We start from the raw sequence: 23,349 nt of genomic DNA on the forward strand, positions 1-23,349 counted from the left end.
TTCTATTAAAAATCTTATATGCCCCAAGGGCATAACTTACAACCCTTCCCCGAGGGTTGCGGGGGTGTGTCCTCCTCAAAAACATATTTTCTATCTGGAAACCAACTACGCTGTACAAAATGGCCTTAAAATTTTAAAATCTTAAACTTTTGATTGGATGTGCTTGGGGGAATGAAGGGCGTGGGGGGAAAGGTGCCCCAAATCACTTTCGACAATAAAAAACGGCACTAGCCATTTGAATTTCCAATCGAATGAGCCTTTTTTGAAGTTTCTACGATAGTGATTTCTATAAAAACCTTATATACCCCCAGTGCATAACTTACAACCCTTGCCTCGAGGGTTGTGGGGGATTGTCCTCCTCCAAAACATATATTTTCTATCTGGAAGTCAACTACGCTGAACAAAATGGCTGTCTCAAAATTTTTATTGGATGTTTTTTAGAGAATGATGGGCGTGAGGGGGGGGCTAGTTGCCTATTAGACTATTAAAAAGGGCACAAGCCACTCCAATTTCAAATTGAATGAGCCATTTTAGAAGTCTCTACGACAACTTCTTCAATACGAAGTTTCCTGCTCTAAAGGAAAAAAAATGATAAATGATACATTGTGCCAACTTCGTTCTTATACGCCCTCGGGGCATAACTTAGAACCCTTGCCCCGAGGGCTCTGGGGGAGTGTCCTCCTCAAAAACATATTTTCTATGTGGAAATCGACTACGCTGAACAAAATGTCTATCTCAAAATTTTTATTGGATGTGTTTGTGGGAATGATGGGCGTAAGGGGCGCTAGTTACCCTCCAATCACTTTTTACTATTAAAAAGGGCACTAGCCACTCCAATTTTCATTTGAATGAGCCCTTTTCGAAGTTTCTACGACAACTCCTTCGATACGCAGTGCCCGGGTATGGAGAAAAAATAAATAAATAATACATTGTGCCCACATCGTTCTTTACTTAGGTAGCGCTATCGCGCTGCCTATGATAGTGATTTCTGTTTGGTTTAAGTTGTTATTATGATTTTACTTTATTTCTGCCCGTCTTTGCTTTAATGCATTTATTTACTTTTAGTTGAAAAATCTCCTTTGCAGAAAAGTTCAATTTTTAAAATTCATTTCTATTTAACTTTAATCGACCAGTGGCTTTTAATCGATCCTTATCCAACCATATTCCTCTTGAAGTTCACCACAAAGACATTGGACATGAATGTCAAACAAAAATCATTGGATATTGTGGACGTCTTCAGTGAAAATCCAAGAATCAAAATCAGAGTTGTATCCTAGCCAGCGAACAAGCAATTGTCGCTTACCCTTGCAAGTTTGACTCTCTATTATCTTTGCAATATGACACTTTCCATTATTTTTTTCTTTTGTAATTCATAATCATAAAAGGCGCCAAGAATCTCGTCATCTTTCATAATTTCAGTGTACCACGAGTAATTCCGATTTTCAAAATATTACTTGTTCGAATGATTCCAACTGAGTCACCAAGATGAAATTATTTCTTCACAACCTTTTTATTGGAATATTCTTCGAGAAAAATGCAAAGTGTATTGTTACTGTGATAAACTTCAAGAGGACCATGATTGGAAAAAGACCAACGGGGGCGTTGATTATAAATTAACAAAATTTTATCTAGATCTTGAATAAAAGCAACACTATTATTCAACGTACAATAACTTGAAATTAAAATTCAAGTCATTTTTATCAATCGTTCAGCCAATGCCACCTTTATCGGGCTATGATTATAATAGATTAATGTATTATATTTCGATAAAATCTCCTTTACTTGTGGATTAACAAATTCACTTCCCTGATCTGTTTTAATTATTTCTGTAAGAATCTTATCCAAAGATAGATTGAAGGGCCCTAGCAAGTTCATCGCCTCTCATTGAACACATTGGAACGGCATATGCATACCAACTAAAAGTACTGATTGCAAGAAAAATATAAGAATACGGTCTATTAAGACGTCTTTGAATCTCGTCTAGAGCCAAAATATCTGCTTGTAATATATGCAAGGGGAGAAGGCATTAATTTTTCGATAACCATCACCGCGAACTCTATGCTTTCGATGAAGATTGCAGCTGGGTTAATTCTGTGAATACTCTTTTGCTACTTTTCAACTCGGTGACTCGAGAAAGTTTAGTTGGGGTTATTCATAACTCCTAAACACGTTTCAAAACTTGATCGATTTTGAACGTAAATGTGGTGTGAAACATCCACTACCCTTTGCGGTGGAAAAACTCTTTCGGTTAGTACCCTTTAAATCATCACGCCCACTTGGTGTGCTATCCAGAAACAATATCTTTTTGATATTTCTCAAAATGCTTTTAATCGTGTTAAAACATGTTTCATTCTCAATAACTTTTGAGAAAATTTGATGGTTTAAAAATTCATACAAATGAGCATAAAATGATTCAAGTCTTTTACGATTTGCAATCAAATCTGATACCAAATTAATTAAATACCTCTTGCCGTAGAATATAACTTCGTTATTTTTCTCGTCAATTTCTACTTGTTCGATTTCAGCGAGATTGAGTCTTTTACTTTACTCAAGATACGAATGAGTCATTATGTCTACAACACTTGATGAAACCTTAGATAAATCTTTTTAAAGCGTTTTCAAAGTTTCATAACTTTCAGAAGTTGGAGCTAGATCAATGACGCGTACTTTGAGTGGTCCATCACAGCAGGGTTTATGCCTATTGACACGTCAAAGAGCATTTTGAAGCAAAATTAATTTTTATCGTGGGCAATAGTTTCAATGTTAATAAATTTATCTAGATTATCTTCACAGTGCTCTTTTGGTGAAATACAGATTTCAATTGGTGTCAATTTTTAAAGTTTAGTTATTTCTTGAGAATGGTGTTTACAAGTCGAGCGATTATCGGTAGTAACAATGAAAAGAAACTACCTCCCGCTTGAACAAGCCGTTATTTTTAAAAGTTTGTCCTTTATTCTTGCAAGCTAGGGCAAGTACAAGTGAACGATGTTGATTGGTCTGTTGCCTACTACCTTCTGACAGTTTAACGTTGCCTCCAGTTAAATTTAAACAATACTCATATAAGAGATTAATGAATTCATTGTCAAAACCATGTTTTGTATAGCTTTTCTAAGCCATGCTTTTGAATTACATAGGAAGGAGAATAAATGTCTGTTTTCATGTAGCTTCTTCGGCTTCATGATGGAAACTAATGACCTATTTTACTCTTCACGAGTAGATATACGTAAATTTCATTATCAAAAATATCCCAGACCGCACGTAACTTTTCGAGTGTGTTTTAATTTAGATTCAACAGAACGTAATCATAAGGTTTATTAGTAGCTTGATTTTATGCCCAAGAGTAAAAATTTCTGTTCACCGGAATATATTTGCTTGTTTAAAATTATAGAAAAACATGGATCGTGAACATCCCTAGAGATGATACAGTAAGAACAATTCTGTGCAATTGTTCTCATATTCTTGCTCAGCTGAAAGAGATTATGGTAAAAACCTCTACAGAAATTTTTAGTGGACACTAAATAACTATAACATCTCTTGAGAAAATTATCATCAAAAATCAACCTCGAGTTTGACGCAATAATATTAAACACGTCAAATCCTCGTATAAATTTTATGTCTGGTGAAAATTCTTTATTTTGTCATAGAGTTTTTGCCACACAGTTTATCCATAATGATGTTTTTTTGATTCTCTATAAACATTTTATCACGATATTGAATTGTTTTCGTTAAAAGTGTCGTTTTGCTAGACATAGATGGTCCGCAAAGAAATGATCTGACCGGCGTTTTAAATCGAAGCATATTACTCCTCTCGCTCTCAAAATACAACTGACCGAACCTAACTCCAATTTGTTGAATAAAAGGTCAAAAATAGAAAAAAGAATATATGGTTTCTTTAACAAAATTAAACATTCCCTATGACGTAACACACACCTACATCTCTTAGTTCCCTAGTAAGTAGGTTTACTATACACGTGCGCTATATTACTGCGTCAGGTGCGCGTAATGACGTCTTTAGGGGCTGGTAGCTCCATTTATAAACCTGGATCTGTCGGCGTAAATTAGTTGTGGGGATACTACTATAGACAAACATGGTTTGACAACTTTATTAATAACTATCTTATTGTATCATATTTTCTATTAACCGATTGTTTGTTTAAATAAATGGATTTTGAAATCATTTTGTTAAAAAAAGTTCTCACTTGTTTCTAAAAAAAAAAAAAATCAGGACCTCAAGAGTCAATGCAGCAACATTTGTTTATTACTAAGGTTCCCTTGGGTTTGAAACTGCAATTGAGGTGTCTTCATGGCCAAAAATTCTTTTGGAGATCAAAATAAAAGCTAATATTTTGCACTAAGAGCCAATACAACCACAATTTCTTTCAAACATTTATTGTCTTTAATAACCTCCCCTTGTTCCTCACAAATTAAGTTTAAAATTAAGTTCGTCTTTCCGTCCAGTAACAGGCAAAGTTTCAGCTGGGTCCCATAAACTGTTTATTTACACCCTAAGCCAAACCTGAGTTGTCGTAGATACGCCTCTTCGACAACCTGGATACACATAGCGTGTTTTGATTTAGTTCAAAATCTCCTTCGATCTTCTCTTAAGGTTTTAACTTAATACTTTTATTGGTTTTATTGGCTTTTATTTTGATTTGATTCAATGTCCCCCTCAACATTCTTAAGAGTTTCAACTTCAAAAATAACCTAACCTGTTTCTAAAATTTGCAGATGTCAAATTTTTACAAACAGGAGGTATGTAGTGTCTTTTGATTTAGTAAACATTTCCTAAAAGTTTCAATTTGAAGTCTTTAGCTGCAATACCCCCATATTACAGATCTGATAAAATATTGCGGATAAGCCCACTTGACATCCAGGATGCAAATAGTGTCCTTTGACATAGTTCAGCATGCCCTTCATAACTCCTTAAAAGTTTCAACTTGATACCCTTAGTCGTTCTTCAAATGTTGCATATATGCCTTTCTGATAACCTGTACTCACAGAGAGTATTTTGATAAAGTGAAACGTCCTTCCGAAAATGCCTTGAAATTTTCAAGTAGATACCCTTAGACAGTTCTGAGATAATGTAAATTCACCCGTTTGACCGCATGGATACAGATAATTTCTGTCGATTTGGTACGACATCCTCCTCAGCATTTCTTGAAAGTTTGAACTTGATACCCCTAGCTGTGGAAAAGATATTGCACACACACCCTCTTGAAAACTTGGATACAAATAGTGTCTATAGATTTAGTTCAACATTCCCTGAGAGTTTCAACTTGATAACCTTAGCCGTTGCTAAGATATTTCCCATACGGCCTTTTGACACCCTGGAAAGACAATTTGTTTTTTGAGTTACTTCAAGATCCTTCCTAACAACCTCTGAAAGTTTCCATTCAAAACCATCAACCGTTCCTTTTACACTTTAGATACGCTCTTGTTACAGCCTACATTGACAAAGTGTGTTTTGACTTAGTTCAACGTTCCCTGAAAGATTAAGTTTTATACCTTTACCCATTTTTGAGACCCTAGATCAAATACCCTTCCTTTTCTAGTAATAAAACATATGTATAAGCCATCGGCAGCTTGCATGATGTACATCCCTTTCTCCAGTTGTTATGTAGGTTATGTCATCCTCAAAGACATATTTGCTGGATCTTTTGACTATTTTGAACAAAATAACTATCTCAAAAATGGCTATCTCACGGTTTGAGGGGAGAAAATGTAACTAAGAAGGCGTAGTAAGGTGCTGATTGTGCTCTAGCTACTGTCAAATCCCCAAAAAGGCACTAGAATTTTCAGTTCTCTTCAATTGATCCCAGTCAGACGTCTCTAGAAACACTCCTTCCACACAAAGTAGCCTGGCAAAAATAAAAACAAATGAATAAAACATTGAAGCCATTTCGCTGTGTTGCCTATAATGCTAATATTCAAACTATTACCTTTGTTGGGACCATAGCCCATCACCGTGTACGATTTTCCTGATCCAGTTTGGCCATAAGCAAAAAGAGTTGAGTTGTAGCCATCTAGTGCATTTTTTACCAAGCCAGTACCAAGGTCATTGAATATCTGAAGCTGAAAGGAATAGTAAGTTACACAGCGTAGAAAGAGAAATTAAAACATAGAAACTTTGAGAGCGAATGAAACATACCACTTATATTGATGCTTCCTATACTGAAGATTTTCTTTGGCATCTATTATACTAGTAGCCAGGGATTCATTATTATTAACAACAGAAACAGTCACATTTTTTTTTCTGCACAAGCTAGTCGTCATCTTGTGGTAGCGTAGCAGATGTGGTTTGCTTGGTGATCAGGTACCAGGTTTTTTTTTATTCCAAGCTGCATTAAAGTTGGTTGACAGGCTTCCTACCTGCCCCTTCAAGAAAAGAATCGTCAACTGAAAAGTTGACCAATGTCAGCCTATGCGTCATCAATGACTCTGGAAGATCTTTATGCTTATCCATTTAATTGCTTAGCAGAAATAGCTGAAATATCTACTCAAACAATTCATATTCAAGATTGATTTTAAAAAGAATATATAACAAAACAATGGCTGTTGAGTCACCTAGAGAAAAAAATGCTTTTGGTAAATATCACAAAAACAGGTTTGTTCAAAAAACTAAAAAAAAAGGTAAATAATCCTAGTATAATTTTATTCTTAAATTAACAAACTTTCTGAAAGTAGTCATTCAATGTCCCCTATTTATTTGCCTATGAATATGTTTTACAGTTATAACTGGGTGTGTGAAAATATACGTTTTTTTCTGATTGTGAAAATTCAAAGGTCAGTTTGAAGTAGTATTTGCTCGCAGTATCAAGCCTCTTGGTGGACAACCATGAAAAAAAGGAAATCGTAGGCTAAATTTTTTTAATATCGGAAGGTTCCTCCTCCCCCCTTCCAACACAAAATTATAAATCAGATTAATATTATGGATTTTAAATTAAACACAGACAAATTTTTGATGTGTTGCCCTCTAGTTGCCCTCTCATCACTTCTGACACTTAAAAAGTAAACTAGAACAATCAATTTTCAATCAAATGTGCCTTCTCTGAAATTTTTGCACCCACCTCGTCCACAAGAACCTCATTTCCCCCCGTCCATAACTTACAACCCTTGCCCCCGAGCTGAGGGGGGGGGGCTGTCAACCCTAAAGCCATAGTTATATGATATTCGGATTATTTTGGACAAGATGGGTATGCCAAAATTTTTACCTGATGCATTTAGGGAAAAGAGGACATGGAGGCTAATATCTCACTGATCACTTTTGACTCCTAATAAGTGAACTAAAACTTTCAATTTCCAATCAAATGAGCCTTTTACAAAGTTTATACGACCACACCTTTCTTACAAACCATGTATGTCCCTGACGGATAGCCTCCCAGAGCATCCAAGCTTTGGGAGGTTTTTTCGACCCCGGTGGTAATGATATTGATATCAGAGGCAACGCTATAGCGTTGCCTATAGTAAAGGCCATACGACTCCAATGTTTTATTATTATTTTTTTTTCTCCCAGAGGCACTTCAAATGGAAGGGATCGTCGGAGAATAATTTGAATGGAAATCGAGAGTTCCAATGCCCTTTTAAAGGGTCCAAAGTGATTGTAGGGCAACTAGCCCCCCCCCCCCACCCCCACGCCCATCATTTCCCCAAACACATCCAATCAAAATTTTGAAATAGTCATTTCAGCATAGTTGATTTCCAGATAAAAAATATATTTTTGAGGAGGACACCACAACCGTCAGGGCAAGGGTTTTAAGTTATGCCCGGGGGCCATATAAGAACTATGTTGGCACAATTATTTTTTTCCTTTAGAGCAGGGCACTTCATTTCGAAGAATTTGTCGTAGAAACTTTGAAAAGGGCTCATTCCATTGGAAATTGGAGTGGCTTGTGCCCTTTTTAAAAGTCGAAAGTGCTTGCAAGGCGACTAACACCCCTTCCACGCCCACCATTTCCCGAAGCACATCCAATTAAATTTTCAGATAGCCATTTTGTTTAGCGTAGTTTATTTTCAGATAGAAATTATGTTCTTGAGGAGGACACTCCCCCCCAGCCTTCAGGGCAAGGGTTGTAAGTTATGCCCTGGGGGTAAATAAGGTTTTTATAGAAGGCGTTGTCATAGAAACTTCAAAAAAAGGCTCATTCGATTGTAAATTCAAAGAGATAGTGCCCTTTTTAATTGTCGAAAGTTATTGGAGGGTAACTAACCCCTCTCTAACGCCCACCTTTTCCCCAAACACATCCAATCAAAATTTTGATATAGCCATTTTATTCAACGTAGTTTTAAGTTCTGGAAGTTAGGTGTTTGTCGATGACACGCCACCCTCACACCCCTCAGGGCAAGGGTTGTAAGTTATGCCCTGGGGGTATATAAGGTTTTGTATAGACAGCGTTTTCGTAGAAACTTCAGAAAGGCCTCCTTCGATTGGAAATTTAAATGACTAGTTCCTTTTTTAATAGTCGAAAGTGATTCTAAGGCAGCTGACACCCCTTCCACGCCCACCATTTCCCCAAACACATCCAATCAAGATTTTGATATAACCATTTTGTTCAACGTAGTTGAAAGTTCTGGAATTTATATGTTTGAGCAGGACATTCCCCCCACAGTATTCAGGGGCAAGGGTTATAAGTTATGCTCTGGGGGCATGTATGGTTCTTATGGAAGGAATGCTCGTATAAACTTCAGAGAGGGCTCATTTGATTGAAAATTGAAAGTTCTAGTTCACTTTTAAGCGTCAAAAGATATTGGAGGGTAGCCAGCTTCCCCCCCTAAACCTCTTTTTCCCAAGTGCAACCAATAAAAATTTTAAGATATATTTTTTTCAAATACTTCAAAGCTCATATAATTAAAATTCTGGTGTCGACACAACCCCCCAAGGCCCGGGGGCAGGCGTTGTAAGTTATTCCCTGGGGGAATATATGGGTCTTATGGAAGGTATGCTCGTATTAAATTCAAAGAGGGCTCATTTGATTGGAAACTGAAAGTTCTAGTTCACTTTTTGAGAGTCAAAGGATATTGGTGGGCAACTAGCTCCCACACACACCCTTTTTTCCCCAAATGCATCAAATAAAAATTTTGAGATAGCCATTAATTTAAAAATTGCTCAAAAGTCAGATAACAAAAACTCAGGTGTCGTCAAAACCCCCCAGGGCCCGGGGGCAGGCGTTGTAAGCTATGCCCTGGGGCATATATGGATCGTATGAAAGAGATGCTCCTATAAACTTCAGAGAGGGCTCATTTGTTTGGAAATTGAAAGTTCGAGCTCACTTTTGAATTGTCAAAAACGATCCGAGAGCAGCTAGCCCCCCCCCCTCCCACGCCTTCTTTTTCCAAACCCATCTGATGAAAAGTTTGAGATAGAAATTTTGTTAAAATAGTTCAAAGGTCAGATAAGAAAAACTCCGGTGTCAATACAACCCCCCAGGGCCCACAGAGGGGGTTCTAAGTTACGCCCTAAGGGCATGTATGGTTCTTATGAAAGGTATGCTCGTAAAAATTCATAGAGGGCTCATTTCATTGGAAATTGAAAGTTCTAGTTCTCTTTTTATGAGTCAGGAGAGTTAAGGGCAACTAGCCCCCCCCCGTTCTTTTTTCCCCAAACTCATCCACTACAAATTTTGAGATAGCGAGTTTTTTGGAAATTGTTAAAAAATTAGATAGCAGAAACTTCCCCCAGGGCCCGGGAGATAGGCGTCGTAAGTTTTGTCCTGGGGGCGTATATGGTTCTTATGAAAGGGATGCTCGTATAAACCTGAGAGGGGGCTCATTTGATTGGAAATTGAAAGTTCTAGTTCAATTTTTAAGAGTCAAAAGATATCCGCGGGCAACTAGCCCCCCCCCCCCCCCCACACACACCCTTTTTTCCCGAAGCCCATCCAATAAAACTTTTATAATAGCCATTTCATTAAAATAGTTCAATGGTCAGATAAGAAAAATTTCTGTGTCGACGAAACCCACCAGGGCTTGGAGGCAGGCGTTCTGAGTAATACTCTAGGGGCATATATAGTTCTTATGGAAGGGTTGCTCGTATAAACCTCGAAGAGGGCTCATTTGTTTGGAAATTGAAAGTTCTAGTTCACTTTTTAAGAGTCAAAAGAGATAGGAGGGCAACTAGTCCCCCCTCCTCGACTCCCTAAATGCATCAGATAAAAATTTTGAGATAGACATTTTCTTAAAAATAGTTCACAGTTCTGATAACAAAAAATCCGGTGTCAACACTGCCCCCAAGGGCCTGGGGGTAGGCGTTGTAAGTTATGCCCTGGGGACATATGGTTGTTATGGAAGGGATGGTCGTATAAACTTCCTAGAGGGCTCATTTGATTGGAAATTGAAAGATGTAATTCACTTTTTAAGAGTCAAAAGGGATTGGAGGGCAGCTAGCCACCCCCCAAAATCCATTTATTTTTTCCCCAGAGGCACTTCATATAAAGGGGTCGTCGTATAAACTTCAAAGGGGGCTCATTTGATTGGAAATCGAGAGTTCTAGTGCCCTTTTTAAGAGTCAAAAGTGATCGGAGCAACTGCCCCCCCCCAAGCCCTTTTTCTTCAAATACATCTGATAAAAAATCTGAGGTAGCCATTTTGCTGAAAGTAGTTCAAAGATCGTATAACAAAAACTCCTTTACATACGGCCATTTCGGTAAAAATAGTTCGAAGGTCAGATAAGAAAAACTCCTGTGTCAACACATCCCCCCAGGGCCCGGGGAAGACGTTTTAAGCATTGCTCTGGGGGTTCATATGGTTCTTATGGAAGGTATGCTCGTATAAACTTCGGAGGGCTCAAATGATTGGAAATTGAAAGTTCTCGTTCCATTTTTAAGAGTCAAAAGAGATCGGAGGGCAACTAAACCCCCTCGCCACGCCTTATTTTCCTCAAACCCATCCAATAAGAACTTTGAGAGAGAGCCATTTTTTCAAAATAGTCCAAAGGTCAAATAACAAAAACTCCGGTGTCGACACATCCCCCCAGGGCCCGGGGGACAGGCATTGTAAGCTATGTCCTGGGGCCGTATGTGGGTCTTATAAAAGAGCTACTCGTATAAACTTCAGAGAGGGTTAATTTGAATGCAAATTAAAAGTTCTAGTTCATTTTCTCAGAGTGAAATAAAATCAGAGGGTAACTAGCCCCTCCTACCCTCAATTCCTTTGGGCGTATCGAACGGATAAGCCCATGCGATAAAAATTTGAGGTGACCTTTTTCTGAAAAATAGCTCAACCATCATATAATAAAACTCCGGTGTTAACTAAACCCCCCAGGACCCAGGGACAGGCTTTGTAAGTTATATTCTGAGGGTATATATGGTTCTTATAGAAGGGATGCTCGTATATACTTCAGAGGGCTCATTTGATTGAAAATAGAAAGTTTTAGTTCACTTTTAAAAAGTCAAAGGAGACCGAAGCTTAATTAATCCCCAGGCACCCTTTTTCCCCAAACCCATCCGATAAAAAATTTTGAGATAGCAATTTTTTTAAAATAGTTCAAACATCAGATAATAAAAATTCCGAGGTTGACACAATCCCATTTTGTTCACAATGATATTGTTACTTTGATACCAGTTTGACACTTTGATGAATTTTTGATTTTTTTTTAAGTTTGATGTTGAAATAATGTATTTTTGAAAACTTGGAATTTTCTGCAACCAAAAACGAACAAAAAGTATTTAAAAATGACGCAGTAGGTTTTAGACTTTTACAGTGAGAGGAGGAGGTCATACCCAAACTCTTGTTTGAAGAGATTTTTGTTCGTTTCAAGCTTGATTTGCATATTCAATTTGAGTTTCACTCGTTTTAGGATTTATTTATTAATTTACTTTAATATATTCTATATGTTTGTTTGCATTGATTGTTTATTTAATTTCTGTTTGTTTTAAGTTTCATTTATGCTTCAATAGGAAAATATTTTTTTTCGTTTTAAGCTCGATTTTCATATTCAATCTAAGCATTACTTGCTTTAAGATTTATTTATTCATTAATATTAGTAGAGATGCCTTATTGACTCCCATCACTCACCCCTGCTGCCACCTACAACTTTTTTACATAGTTTATGTCTAATGGGGACAGAGTCAATGACCTCTTTCTCTAAGGGTGTTTTTGGCCAATTGCCCGCTAGGGGAGAATGTTATGATCCAGGAATAGGAAACATATTTGTTGTTGTTGTTTTTGGCCAAGTGCCCGCTAGGGGAGAATGTTATGATCCAGAAATAGGAAAGAGTATTTGTTGTTTTTGTTGTTTTTGGCCAAGTGCCTGCTTGGGGAGAATGTTATGATCCAGGAATAGGAAACAGTATTTGTTGTTGTAAGTGTATGCTCGAGGCAAATGTTATGATCACACGTGACAGATGATGTCATGGTTGATTGATTCAAGAAAGGGGAATTAATTTGTTGTTTCTAAGGGGAATTATTGATTCACGAAAGGGAATTAATTTGTTGTTTCTAAGGGGAATTATTGATTCAAGAAATGGGAATTAATTTGTTGTTTCTAAGGGGAAGGTGGGGAGAAGATATATTGATTGCGTAATCGAAGGGAGAGAATTCTCAAGAAATTGATTACATAATCGGTAAAACCCTATCAGGAGCTCGTGACGGGAATCCATTTATGTGCATCGAATGACGTAATCAAATAGGACAAATGAATTTCTGAGAAATTAATTACATAATCGGTAGAACCCTATCAGAAGGTCATTATAGGAGTCCATATATGGGCATAAAATGACGTAATCGAATAGGACATTTGGCTTTCTGAGAAATTGATTACATGATCGGTAGAACCCTATCAGGAGGTCATGACGGAGGTCCAAATATGGGCATAGAGTGACGTAATCGACTATGAAAGTTGGATTTCTGAGAGGTTAATTACATAATTTGTAAAACCCTATCAGAAGGTCATGACGGGAGTCCATATATGGGCATAGAATGAAGTAATCGACTAGGACAAATGGATTTCTGAGAAATTGATTACATAATCAGTAGAACCCTATCAGAAGGTCATGACGGAGGTCCATATATGGGCATAGAATGACTTAATCGACTATGACACTTGGATTTCTGAGAAATTGATTACATAATCAGTAGAACCCTATCAGAAGGTCTTGACGGGGGTCCATATATGGGCATAGAATGACGTAATCGACTAAGACAATTGGATTTCTGAGAAATTGATTACATAATCGGTAGAACCCTATCAGGAGGTCCTGACAGGAACAAGTTCCTTTCTTAATGTCCCTTTCTAAACCCATTTTCCAACTTGAAGTACTTATGTTTTTCACCTACAACTATACTTTACAGCTTTTTGGTTACCTCAACACCAAGAAATTCTTTTCAAAGACCATTTCAGAGCAAGTTCCTTTCTTAGTGACCATCCTAAACCCATTTTACAAATTGAAGTACCCATCCTTTTAGCTTAGAGTTTTGGTTTGGTTTAGTTTTAGTTAAGAGTTTAGAGTTTTACCATAGAGTCTTAGCTTAGAGTTTTAGTTAGAGTTCTAGTTTAGTTTAGTCTTAACTTAGAGTTTTTTGATAGAGTTCTAGTTTAGTTTAATTTTAGTTAAGAGTTTGATGTTTTACCTTTGAGTTTCAGTTAGAGTTCTAGTTTAGTTTAGTTTTAGTTAAGATTTTAGTGTTTTACCTTAGAGTCTTAGCTTAGAGTTCTAGTTTAGTTTAGTTTTAGTTAAGAGTTTAGAGTTTTTAGATTAGAGTCTTAACTTAGACTTTTTTTTTTAGAGTTCTAGTTTAGTTTAATTTTAGTTAAGAGTTTGATGTTTTACCTTTTAGTTTCAGTTATAGTTCTTGTTTAGTTTATTTTTACTTCATCGTGTGATTTTTTACATATGATCTTAAGTTATAGCTATATTTCATTTTATTTCATAGTTTGGTGTTTTAACATAGAGTCGTAGATAACAGTTTTTGTTAGAGATCTATTATATTTTAGTTTTATTTATGACATTGTAGTTTTTAGATTAGAGTGCTATATTATAGTTTTTGTTTAAGTTCTAGTTTCGTTTATTTTTAGTTAATAGTTTAGAGTTTTAGCTTAGAGACTTAGCTTAGAGTTATAGTTTTAGTTTAGTTTTAGTTAAGAATTTAGAGTTTTTTAACTTAGAGTTTTTGATAGAGTTCTAGTTTAGTTTTAGTTAAGAGTTCGATGTTTTAGCTTAGAGCCATATCTTAGGGTTTTAGTTAGAGTTTAAGTTTAGTTTAGTTTTAGTTAAGAGTTTAGAATTTTAGCTTAGAGTCTTAGCTTAGAGTTTTTGTTAGAGTTCTAGTTTATTTTAGTTTTAGTTAAGAGTTTAGAGTTTTTAAATTAGAGTCTTAGCATATAGTTTTTGATAGAGTTATATTTTAGTTTAGTTTTAGCTAAAAATTTTATTTTTCACACTAGAGTAAGATCTTAAATCTTTAGTTAGATCTCTAATTTCTTTGAGTTTTAGTTACGAATTTCGAGTTTTAGCTTAGATTTTTAGCTTAGAGTTTCTGTTAGAGTTCTAATTTAGTTCAGTTTTATTTAAGAGTTTAGAGTTTTTAGCTTAGAGTCTCATATTATAGTTTTTGTTGAAGTTCTAGTTTAGTTTAGTTTTAGTTAAAAGTTTAGCGTTTTGAGCTTTGAGTCTTAGCTTAGAGTTTTTTTTGGAGTTCTAGTTTATTTTAGTATTAGCTTACAGTTTTTTTGACAGAGCTCTAGTTTAGTTGAATTTTAGTTAATAGTGTAATGTTTTACCTTTGAGTTTAAGTTAGAGTTCTAGTTTAGTTTAGTTTTAGTTAAGAGTTTGATGTTTTACCTTAGAGTCTTAGCTTAGAGTTTTAGTTAGAGTACTAGTTTAGTTTAGTTTTAGTTAAGAGTTTAAAATTTTAGCTTAGAGTCATACCTTATAGTTTTTGTTAGAGTTCAAGTTTATTTTAGTTTTAGTTAAGAGTTTAGAGTTTTTAGCTTGGAGTCTTAGCTTTGAGTTTTTGTTAGAGTTCTAGCTTAGTTTAGTTTTAGTTAAGAGTTTGGTGTTTTACCTTAGAGTCATAGCTTAGAGTTTTAGTTAGAGTTCTAGTTTAGTTTAATTTTAGTTAAGAGTTTGATGTTTTACCTTTGAGTCTTAGTTCAGAGTTTTGGTAGAAGTTCTAATTTAGTTTAGTTAAGAGTTTGGTCTTTTAGCTTAGAGTCTTAGCTTAGAGTTTTCGTTAGAGTTCTAGTTTATTTTAGTTTTAGTTAAGAGTTTAGAGTCTTTAGCTTAGAGTCTTAGCTTAGAGTTTTTGTTGAAGTTCTAGTTTATTTTAGTTTTAGTTAATAGTTTAGAGTTTTAGCTTAGACTCGGAGCTTACATATTCTGTTGGACTTTAAGTTCTTTTGAGTATTATTTAATATTTTAGATTTATACCTCAGACTATTAACTTATAGTTTTACTCAAAGTTATAGTTTAGTTAAGTTTTTGTTAACAGTATCGAGTTTTAGATTAGATACCTAGATTAGAGTTATAGTTTAGTTTAGTTTTAGTTAAGAGTTTGGTCTTTTACCTTAGAGTCATTTCTTAGAGTTTTAGTTAAAGTTCTAGTTTTGTTTAGTTTTAATTAAGAGTTTAGACTTTTAGCTTAGAGTCTTAGCTTAGAGTTTTTGTTAGAGTTCTTGTTTATTTTAGTTTTAGTTAAGAGTTTATAGTTTTTAGCTTAGAGTCTTAGCTTAGATTTTTTATAGACATTCTAGTGTAGTTTATTTATAGTTAAGAGTTTTGAGTTTTTAGCTTAGAGTCTTAGTTTGGAGTTTTTGTTAGAGTTATAGTTTAGTTTAGTCTTAACTAAGATTTTTTGTATATAGTTCTAGTTTAGTTTAATTTTATTTAATAGTTTTATGTTTTACCTTTGAGTTTCAGTTAGAGTTCTAGTTTAGTTTAGTTTTAGTTAAGAGTTTAGAATTTTAGCTTAGAGTCTTAGCTTAGACTTTCTGTTAGAGTTCTAGTTTATTTTAGTTTTAGTTAAGAGTTTAGAGTTTTTAGCTTAGAGTCTTAACTTAGAGTTTTTGTTGAAGTTCTAGTTTAGTTTAGTTTTAGTTAATAGTTTATAGTTTTAGCTTAGAGTCATAGCTTAGAGTTTTTGTTAGACTTGAAGTTTAGTTTAGTAATAGTTAAGTGTTTAGAGTTTTAGCTTAGAGTCATAGCTTAGAATTTTAGTTAAAGTTGTGGCTTAGTTAAGTTATAGTTAATAATTTAGAGTTTTACATTAGAGTTATAGCTTAGAGTTTTAGTTAGAGTTCTAGTTCAGTTTAGTTTTAGTTAAGAGTTTAGAGTTTTAGCTTAGAGTCTTAGCTTATAGTTTGTGTTAGAGTTCTAGTTAAGTAGAGTTCTTAACTAAAAATAAAATAAACAAGAACTCTAACAAAAACTCTAAGCTAAGACTCTAAGCTAAAATTCTAAACTCTTAACTAAAACTAAACAAAAACAGAACTTTAACTAAAACTCTAAGCAATGGCTCTAAGTTAAAAGACCAAAAACTTAACTAAAACTAAACTAAACTATAACTCTAAGCTAAGTCTCTAAGCTAAAACTCGAAACTCTTAACTAAAACTTAACTAAACTACAACTTTAAGTAAAACTCTAAGCTATAACTCTAAGCTAAAACTCTAAACTCTTAACTATTACTAAACTAAACTTCAAGTCTAAGAAAAACTCTAAGCTAAGACTCTAAGCTAAAACTCTAAACTATTAACTAAAACTAAAATAAATTAGAACTTCAACAAAAACTCTAAGCTAAGACTCTAAGCTAAAGATTCTAAACTCTTAACTAAAACTAAAATAAACTAGAACTCTAACGAAAACTCTAAGCTAAGACTCTAAGCTAAAAGACCAAACTCTTAACTAAACTAAATTAGAACTTCTACCAAAACTCTGAACTAAGACTCAAAGGTAAAACATCAAACTCTTAACTAAAATTAAACTAAACTAGAACTCTAAATAAAACTCTAAGCAAAGACTCTAAGGTAAAACTCCAAACTCTTAACTAAAACTAAACTGAGCTAGAACTCTAACTAAAACTATAAGCTAAGACTCTAAGATAAAAACTCTTAAATCTTAACTAAAACTAAACTAAACTAGAACTCTAAAAAAATCTCTATGTCGAAAAATAAATATAAAACTCTAAACTAATAACTAAAACTAAAACAAGCTCGTGCTCCATCAAAAACTCTACGCTAATACTCTTAAGTAAAACATCAAACTCTTAGTTAAAACTAAACTAAACTAGGACTCTTAGATGAAACCCTAAGGTGAAAAATGAAAGTCAATTATTAAACTTTTCTAAACTAGAACTATGACAAAAAACTCTTAGTTAATGATAAAATAAACTAGAAATCTAAAATAAACTATAATATATTACTAAAATTGAAAAGCTATAAAATTCTATCAAGAACTAAACTAAAGTAGATCTTTAACAAAACTATAAGCTAAGACTCTAAGCTAAAAATTATTATATCTAAACCAAAACTAAACTAAATCAGAAATAGAAAGAAAACTCTAATCTAAGACTTTAAGCTAAAACTCTAAATTATTAACTAAAACTAAACTAAACTAGAGATCTAACTAAAAATCTAAGCTATGAATCTAAGGTGAAACATCAAACTCTTAACTAAAACTAAACTAAACTAGAACTCTATCAAAAACTCTAGGCTAAGACTCTAAGCTAAAAACTCTAAACTCTTAACTAAAATTAAAATAAACTAGAATTCTAACAAAAAATCTAAGCTAAGAATCTAAGCTAAAATTTTAAACTCTTAACTAAAACTAAACTAAATTAGAACTTTAACTAAAGCTCTAAGATATAACTCTAAGGTAAAAAATCGAAGTCTTAGCTAAAACTAAACTAAACTAGAACTCTAACACAAACTATAAGCTAAGAATCTAAGCTAAAAAACTCTAATTTCTTAACTAAAACTCTTAACTAAAACTATAAATCTAAGCTAAGTCTCTAAGCTAAAACTCTAAACTATTAACTAAAACTAAACTAAACTAGAACTTCAACATAAACTATAATATAGGACTATAATATAAAACTACACACTCATAAATAAAACTAAACTATAATATATCTATAACCAAAACTCTTATCTACTACTCTATGCTAAAAAACCAAACTATTAACTAAACTAAACTAGAGCTCTAACTGAAAATCAAATGAAAAATATCCCACTCTGAACTAAAAATAAACTAAACAAGAACTCTAACTGAAACTCAAAGGTAAAACATCAAAGTCTTAACTAAAATTAAAATAAACTAGAATTCTAACAAAAAAAGTCTAAGTTAAGACTCTAAGCTAAAAACTCTAAACTCTTAACTAAAACTAAACTAAACTAGAACTCTAAGCTAAGACTCTAAGGTAAAACACCAAACTATTAACTAAAACTAAACTAAACTAGAACTCTAACTGAAACTCAAAGTTAAAACATCAAACTCTTAACTAAAATTAAACTAAACTATAACTCTATCAAAAAACTATAAGTTAAGACTAAACTAAACTAAAACTCTAAATAAAACTCTAAGCTAATACTCTAAGCTAAAAACTCTAAACTTTTAACTAAAACTAAACCAAACTAAAACTCTAAGCTTAAAGGATGGGTACTTCAATTTGTAAATTGGGTTTAGGATGGTCACTAAGAAAGGAACTTACTCTGAAATGGTCTTTGAAAAGTATTTCATGGTGTTGAGGTAACCAAAAAGCTGTAAAGTATAGCTGTAGGTGAAAAAGATAAGTACTTCAAGTTGGAAAGTGGGTTTAGGAGGGACATTAAGAAAGGAACTTGTTCCCGTCAGGACCTCGTGATAGGGTTCTACCGATTATGTAATCAATTTCTCAGAAATCCAATTGTCTTAGTCGATTACGTCATTCTATGCCCATATATGGACCCCCGTCATGACCTTCTGATAGGGTTCTACTGATTATGTAATCAATTTCTCAGAAATCCAATTGTCGTAGTCGATTACGTCATTCTATGCCCATATATGGAACCCCTCAAGACATTCTGATTTTGATTTACTGATTAGGTCATATATTTCTCATGAATCCGATTCTCCAAATTGATTACTTCTGTATATGCACAGATAGGAGCCTCCGTCATAATCTTCTGATAGGCTTCTATCAGTTATTCACTTAACCTATAGGACATTAAGCTTTACTAGACGATAACGCCATTCTTGGGACATCATTTGTACTCTGTCATGACCTCCTGATAGGTTTCTATCCATTATATAATCGATTTATCAGAAAGCCAAAAGTCCTAGTCGATTACGTCATTCTATGCCCATATATGGACTCCCGTCATGACCTTCTGATAGGATTTTAGCGATTATGTAATCCATTTCTCAGAAATCCATTTGTCTTAGTTGATTACGTCATTCTATGCACATAAATGGATTCCCGTCACGAGTTCCTGATAGGGTTCTAACGATTATGTAATCAATTTCTCGGGAATTCTCTCCCTTCGATTACGCAATCAATATATCTCTTCCCCACCTTCCCCTTAGAAACAACAAATTAATTCCCATTTCTTGAATCAATAATTCCCCTTAGAAACAACAAATTAATTTCCCTTTCGTGAATCAATAATTCCCCTTAGAAACAACAAATTAATTCCTTTTTCTTGAATCAATCAACCATGACATCATCTGTCACGTGTGATCATAACATTTGCCTCGAGCATACACTTACAACAACAAATACTGTTTCCTATTCCTGGATCATAACATTTTCCCCTAGCGGGCACTTGGCCAAAAACAACAACAACAAATACTGTTTCCTATTTTTGGATCATAACATTATCCCCTAGCGGGCAATTGGCCAAAAACAACAACAACAAATACTGTTTCATATTCCTGGATCATAACATTCTCCCCTAGCGGGCACTTGGCCAAAAACACCCTTAGAGAAAGAGGCCATTGACTCTGTCACCATCAGACATAAACTATATAAAAAAGTTGTAGGTGGCAGCAGGGGTGAGAGATGGGAGTCAATAAGGCATCTCTACTAATATTATTACTTGCTGTATGTTTTTGTTATGATTGTTTATTTAATTTCTGTTCGTTTTGGGTTTCATTTATTCTTTAATAGTAATTTCTGGTCATTTTGAGTTTGAATTTTAAAATGTATTAGTATCTCCTGACCTTAAGTTTAAAATGGCCTTTACCTTTCTTTGAAAAACTTATTTTTCGGAAAGTTTTTTTTAATTAATTTTGAACAAAATTGATATCTAAAAATTTCAATCGGACGCATTTGGTGAAAAGAGGGTGTGGGGAGGGGGCGGGGCTATTAGCACTCTGACCACTTTTGATTCTTAATAAACGAGCTAGAATTTTCAATTTCTAGTCAAATGAGCCTCCTCCAAAGTTAACACCATCACCCCTTCCATAAAAACCTTACATGTCTCTGGGGCATAAATTAGAACCCTTGCCCCTCGGGCTCTGGGGCTTGTGTCAATCCAGGAGGCATTGTCTTATTATCTTGGGACTATTTTGAGTGAAATGGCTATCACAAAATATTGATTGGATGCATTTAAGGAAAAGAGGGCTTTGCAGGATAGTTGCCCTAACATCAATTTTGACTCTTAAAAAGGGAACTAGAACTTTCAATTTACAATCAAATGAGCCTCCTCAAATATGGCAACCCCTTCCATAAGAACCTTATATGCCACCGGGGCATAACTTATAACCCTTTTTCACGAGCTCTGGGAAGCCATGTCAATCCCGGAGGCACAGTTATATGACCTTTGGACTATTTCAAACAAAATGGCTATTTCAGAATTTCGATCGGGTGCATTTGGTAAAAACAGGGCATGAGAGGGGGGCTAGTAACACTCTGATGACTTTTTGTTCTTAAAAAGGGAACTAGAACTTTCTATTTTCAATCAAATGAGCTTTCTCTAAATTTTAGTCGGTCACTCCATTAATAAGAAGGTTATTTACCCCCGAATCATAACTTACAACCCTTGCCCCTGGGCTTTGAGGGGTTGTGTCAACCCTCAAAGGCATGTTTATATGATCTTTGGACTATTTTCAAGAAAATGGCAATCTCTAAATTAGGATCGGATGCATTTGGGGAAAGTGTTAGGATATTTGCCCTCCGATCCCTTTTGAGTCTTTAAAAGGGTACTACAACCTTCAAAATCCAATTAAATGAGCATACTCCAAAGTTTATGCGGCCACTCCTTCCATAAGATTCTTATAAGCCCCCGGGCTCAACTTACGACCCTTTCCGCAGGGTTCTGGAGGGATTATGTCAGCCCTGAAGGTACTGTTATACGATCATTGGACTATTTTGAGCAAGATAGATATCTTAAAACTTTGATCGGATGCATTCGGGGAAAAGAGGGTAAGGGGGAGCTGGCTGTCTTCCAATCACTTTTGGCTCTTAAAAAGGGCACTTGAGCTTTTGCCTTCCAATTGAATGAGCTCCCTCCAAAGTTTATACGACCACCCTTTCCATATGATGTGCCTTTGGGGAAAAAATAAAATACAAACATTGAAGCCTAATGTTCTTTATAATAGGCAACGCTATAGCGTTACACCTGATTTGTAAATTTCTAAATTTGTTGCTTTACTAAGCTGCTTGAGTTTTTTTAGACAATTATAATTATACACTAAAAATTATCAATATTACGACAAGAGAAACACTATCGAGAACCTTACTAATTAGTATTTATTTTCTGCAGACTACTTATCAAAATTTCTGCTCTTTAGAGAACATAGTACTTAGCGCAGGGTTGGTTTTGTCTTTCCAAAAAAAAGGTTAGACGGAAAATATCACTAGCAAGTTAATTTGAGACACTACATCAAAACATATTAGAAATACAACTCTTTCTGCCTTCCTGAAAAAGCACTCACTTTTGGGTTAAGTATAGATTCAAAATCGTAAATGATAAACAAATTTATGCTGTACATTCACGACATGATTAGACCAATAAGATGTTAATGCCATTGAAATAGTTTGAAAAAGGAAATAAAAGAGCAAATACCTGACCAACAAACTTCCTTGAATTTGGATGTTTTTCATCGGCAATGAAGAATCCATTTTGAGAAGGTTGAAATCCGTCACAGGACCAGTAAGCAAAGTCATAGGTATACCTTTTAACGTCAGCAGCATCGGAAGGATTCGTAACTGACACGACATTGCCATCTATCGACACTATGTTTTTTGTTTTTTGTGAAGATTCTTTCTTGTTGTAAAATCAAAAAAAAATGTCAAGGAAAAATTAGGAAATGAACAAAGAATAATATATAAATTTATTTATCATACTTCAGCAGTATCATCTATTGTTTAGCTGTTGCTCTCAATTTTAATTTTATTTTGAAAAGTTTCAGCCAAAATCCCAATGTAAAGCAATAAAAAATAAATAATTATACAGGCACCAAAGTTGCAAATTAGTTCAAAATTCTATAGTGAGCTGACCTTTAGTATGCTTACACACAGAATGGAGATTGAGATTCCTCCCTAAGTGAGCCTCAAAGAACCATATCCCCAACGAACTCTATGATTTTAAGTTTAGGCAAACTATTTTCGTATTTCCAGCTATTTTCGTATCCACAGAGTTTTTGTGCGTATTTTGACTTTTATGTCAATTCACGTATCTAGCTTGAAATGTGGTTCGGGGAATACAAGTCCATTAGATATGAGCGCTAGGGTTGCCTAAGAAACTATAAAAAAAAAAAAACAATTTAATTCAGGTTATAAATCTTAATATTTATGTTAGCAGAGCGTAGATCAGTTTTAAGATCAAAGCTGTGTATGATGATGTAGTAAGAAAATGAGCTGCAAACTAACTCTATGTCAAAACGAGTTACGGCCTGACTCGGTGCAAAAACTAGCTAAATCCTAGCTTAGCGCAAAAATGATCTCCTATGCCTAGTTTTACCCCACTGCCAATGTTTACAGCAACATTTCGTTTGAACCAGAATCTCGAAATAATTCTTAATGTTTATCACTTGAGGACCAACGTGGGCCCTTGGATCTTCCGAAATTAACAACATTGACGTTTTAGTAAAAAGATACGCGTGTGGCACGTTTTTGAACTGAATTTGCATAAGGATTTTAAGCCTGCATGGTTAGGAGCAAAAAGCAGATATCTGGTTCTTGCAGTACTATTTCTATCTCCAACTTATAGAAGAAAGCTAGTAGAGAGCTATCTTATACTCCTGGGGGGACTCCTTATATGGGCATAGAACCACGTGGTTTATGGACTTTGTCAGTGAGAATTTGAAAAACAGGAATTTTGTCACATTTATGGATGGTTTTATGGTTTTTGTCAGTGAGAAGGAAAAAACAGGAAGTTTGTCACATTTTTGTATGTTTTTATGGTTTTTGTCGTTGAGAATTTGAAAAAACAGTAACTTT

At 34.6% G+C, this 23,349-nt stretch overlaps 1 protein-coding gene across 1 annotated transcript in view; it reads right to left on the reverse strand.

Annotated features, from left to right (window-relative positions):
* The window catches only part of LOC148948584 (kinesin-like protein KIF28), a 288,269-nt gene extending 265,284 nt beyond the window's left edge, over positions 1 to 22,985 (reverse strand). The window contains exons 1-3 of the mRNA XM_089094971.1: positions 22,941 to 22,985; positions 21,974 to 22,174; positions 5,940 to 6,072 (exon numbers count right to left, since the gene is read on the reverse strand). Of these exons, the coding sequence (XP_088951097.1) occupies positions 5,940 to 6,072; positions 21,974 to 22,174; positions 22,941 to 22,985 (379 nt within the window). The remainder of the gene's footprint in view (positions 1 to 5,939; positions 6,073 to 21,973; positions 22,175 to 22,940) is intronic.
* Between the last annotated feature and the right edge of the window lie 364 nt (positions 22,986 to 23,349).

The sequence above is a fragment of the Artemia sp. Qi Xiang Cuo genome, chromosome 9 (assembly GCF_049724085.1).
Source record: "Artemia sp. Qi Xiang Cuo chromosome 9, ASM4972408v1, whole genome shotgun sequence".
In the NCBI taxonomy this organism is placed as follows: domain Eukaryota; kingdom Metazoa; phylum Arthropoda; class Branchiopoda; order Anostraca; family Artemiidae; genus Artemia; species Artemia sp. Qi Xiang Cuo.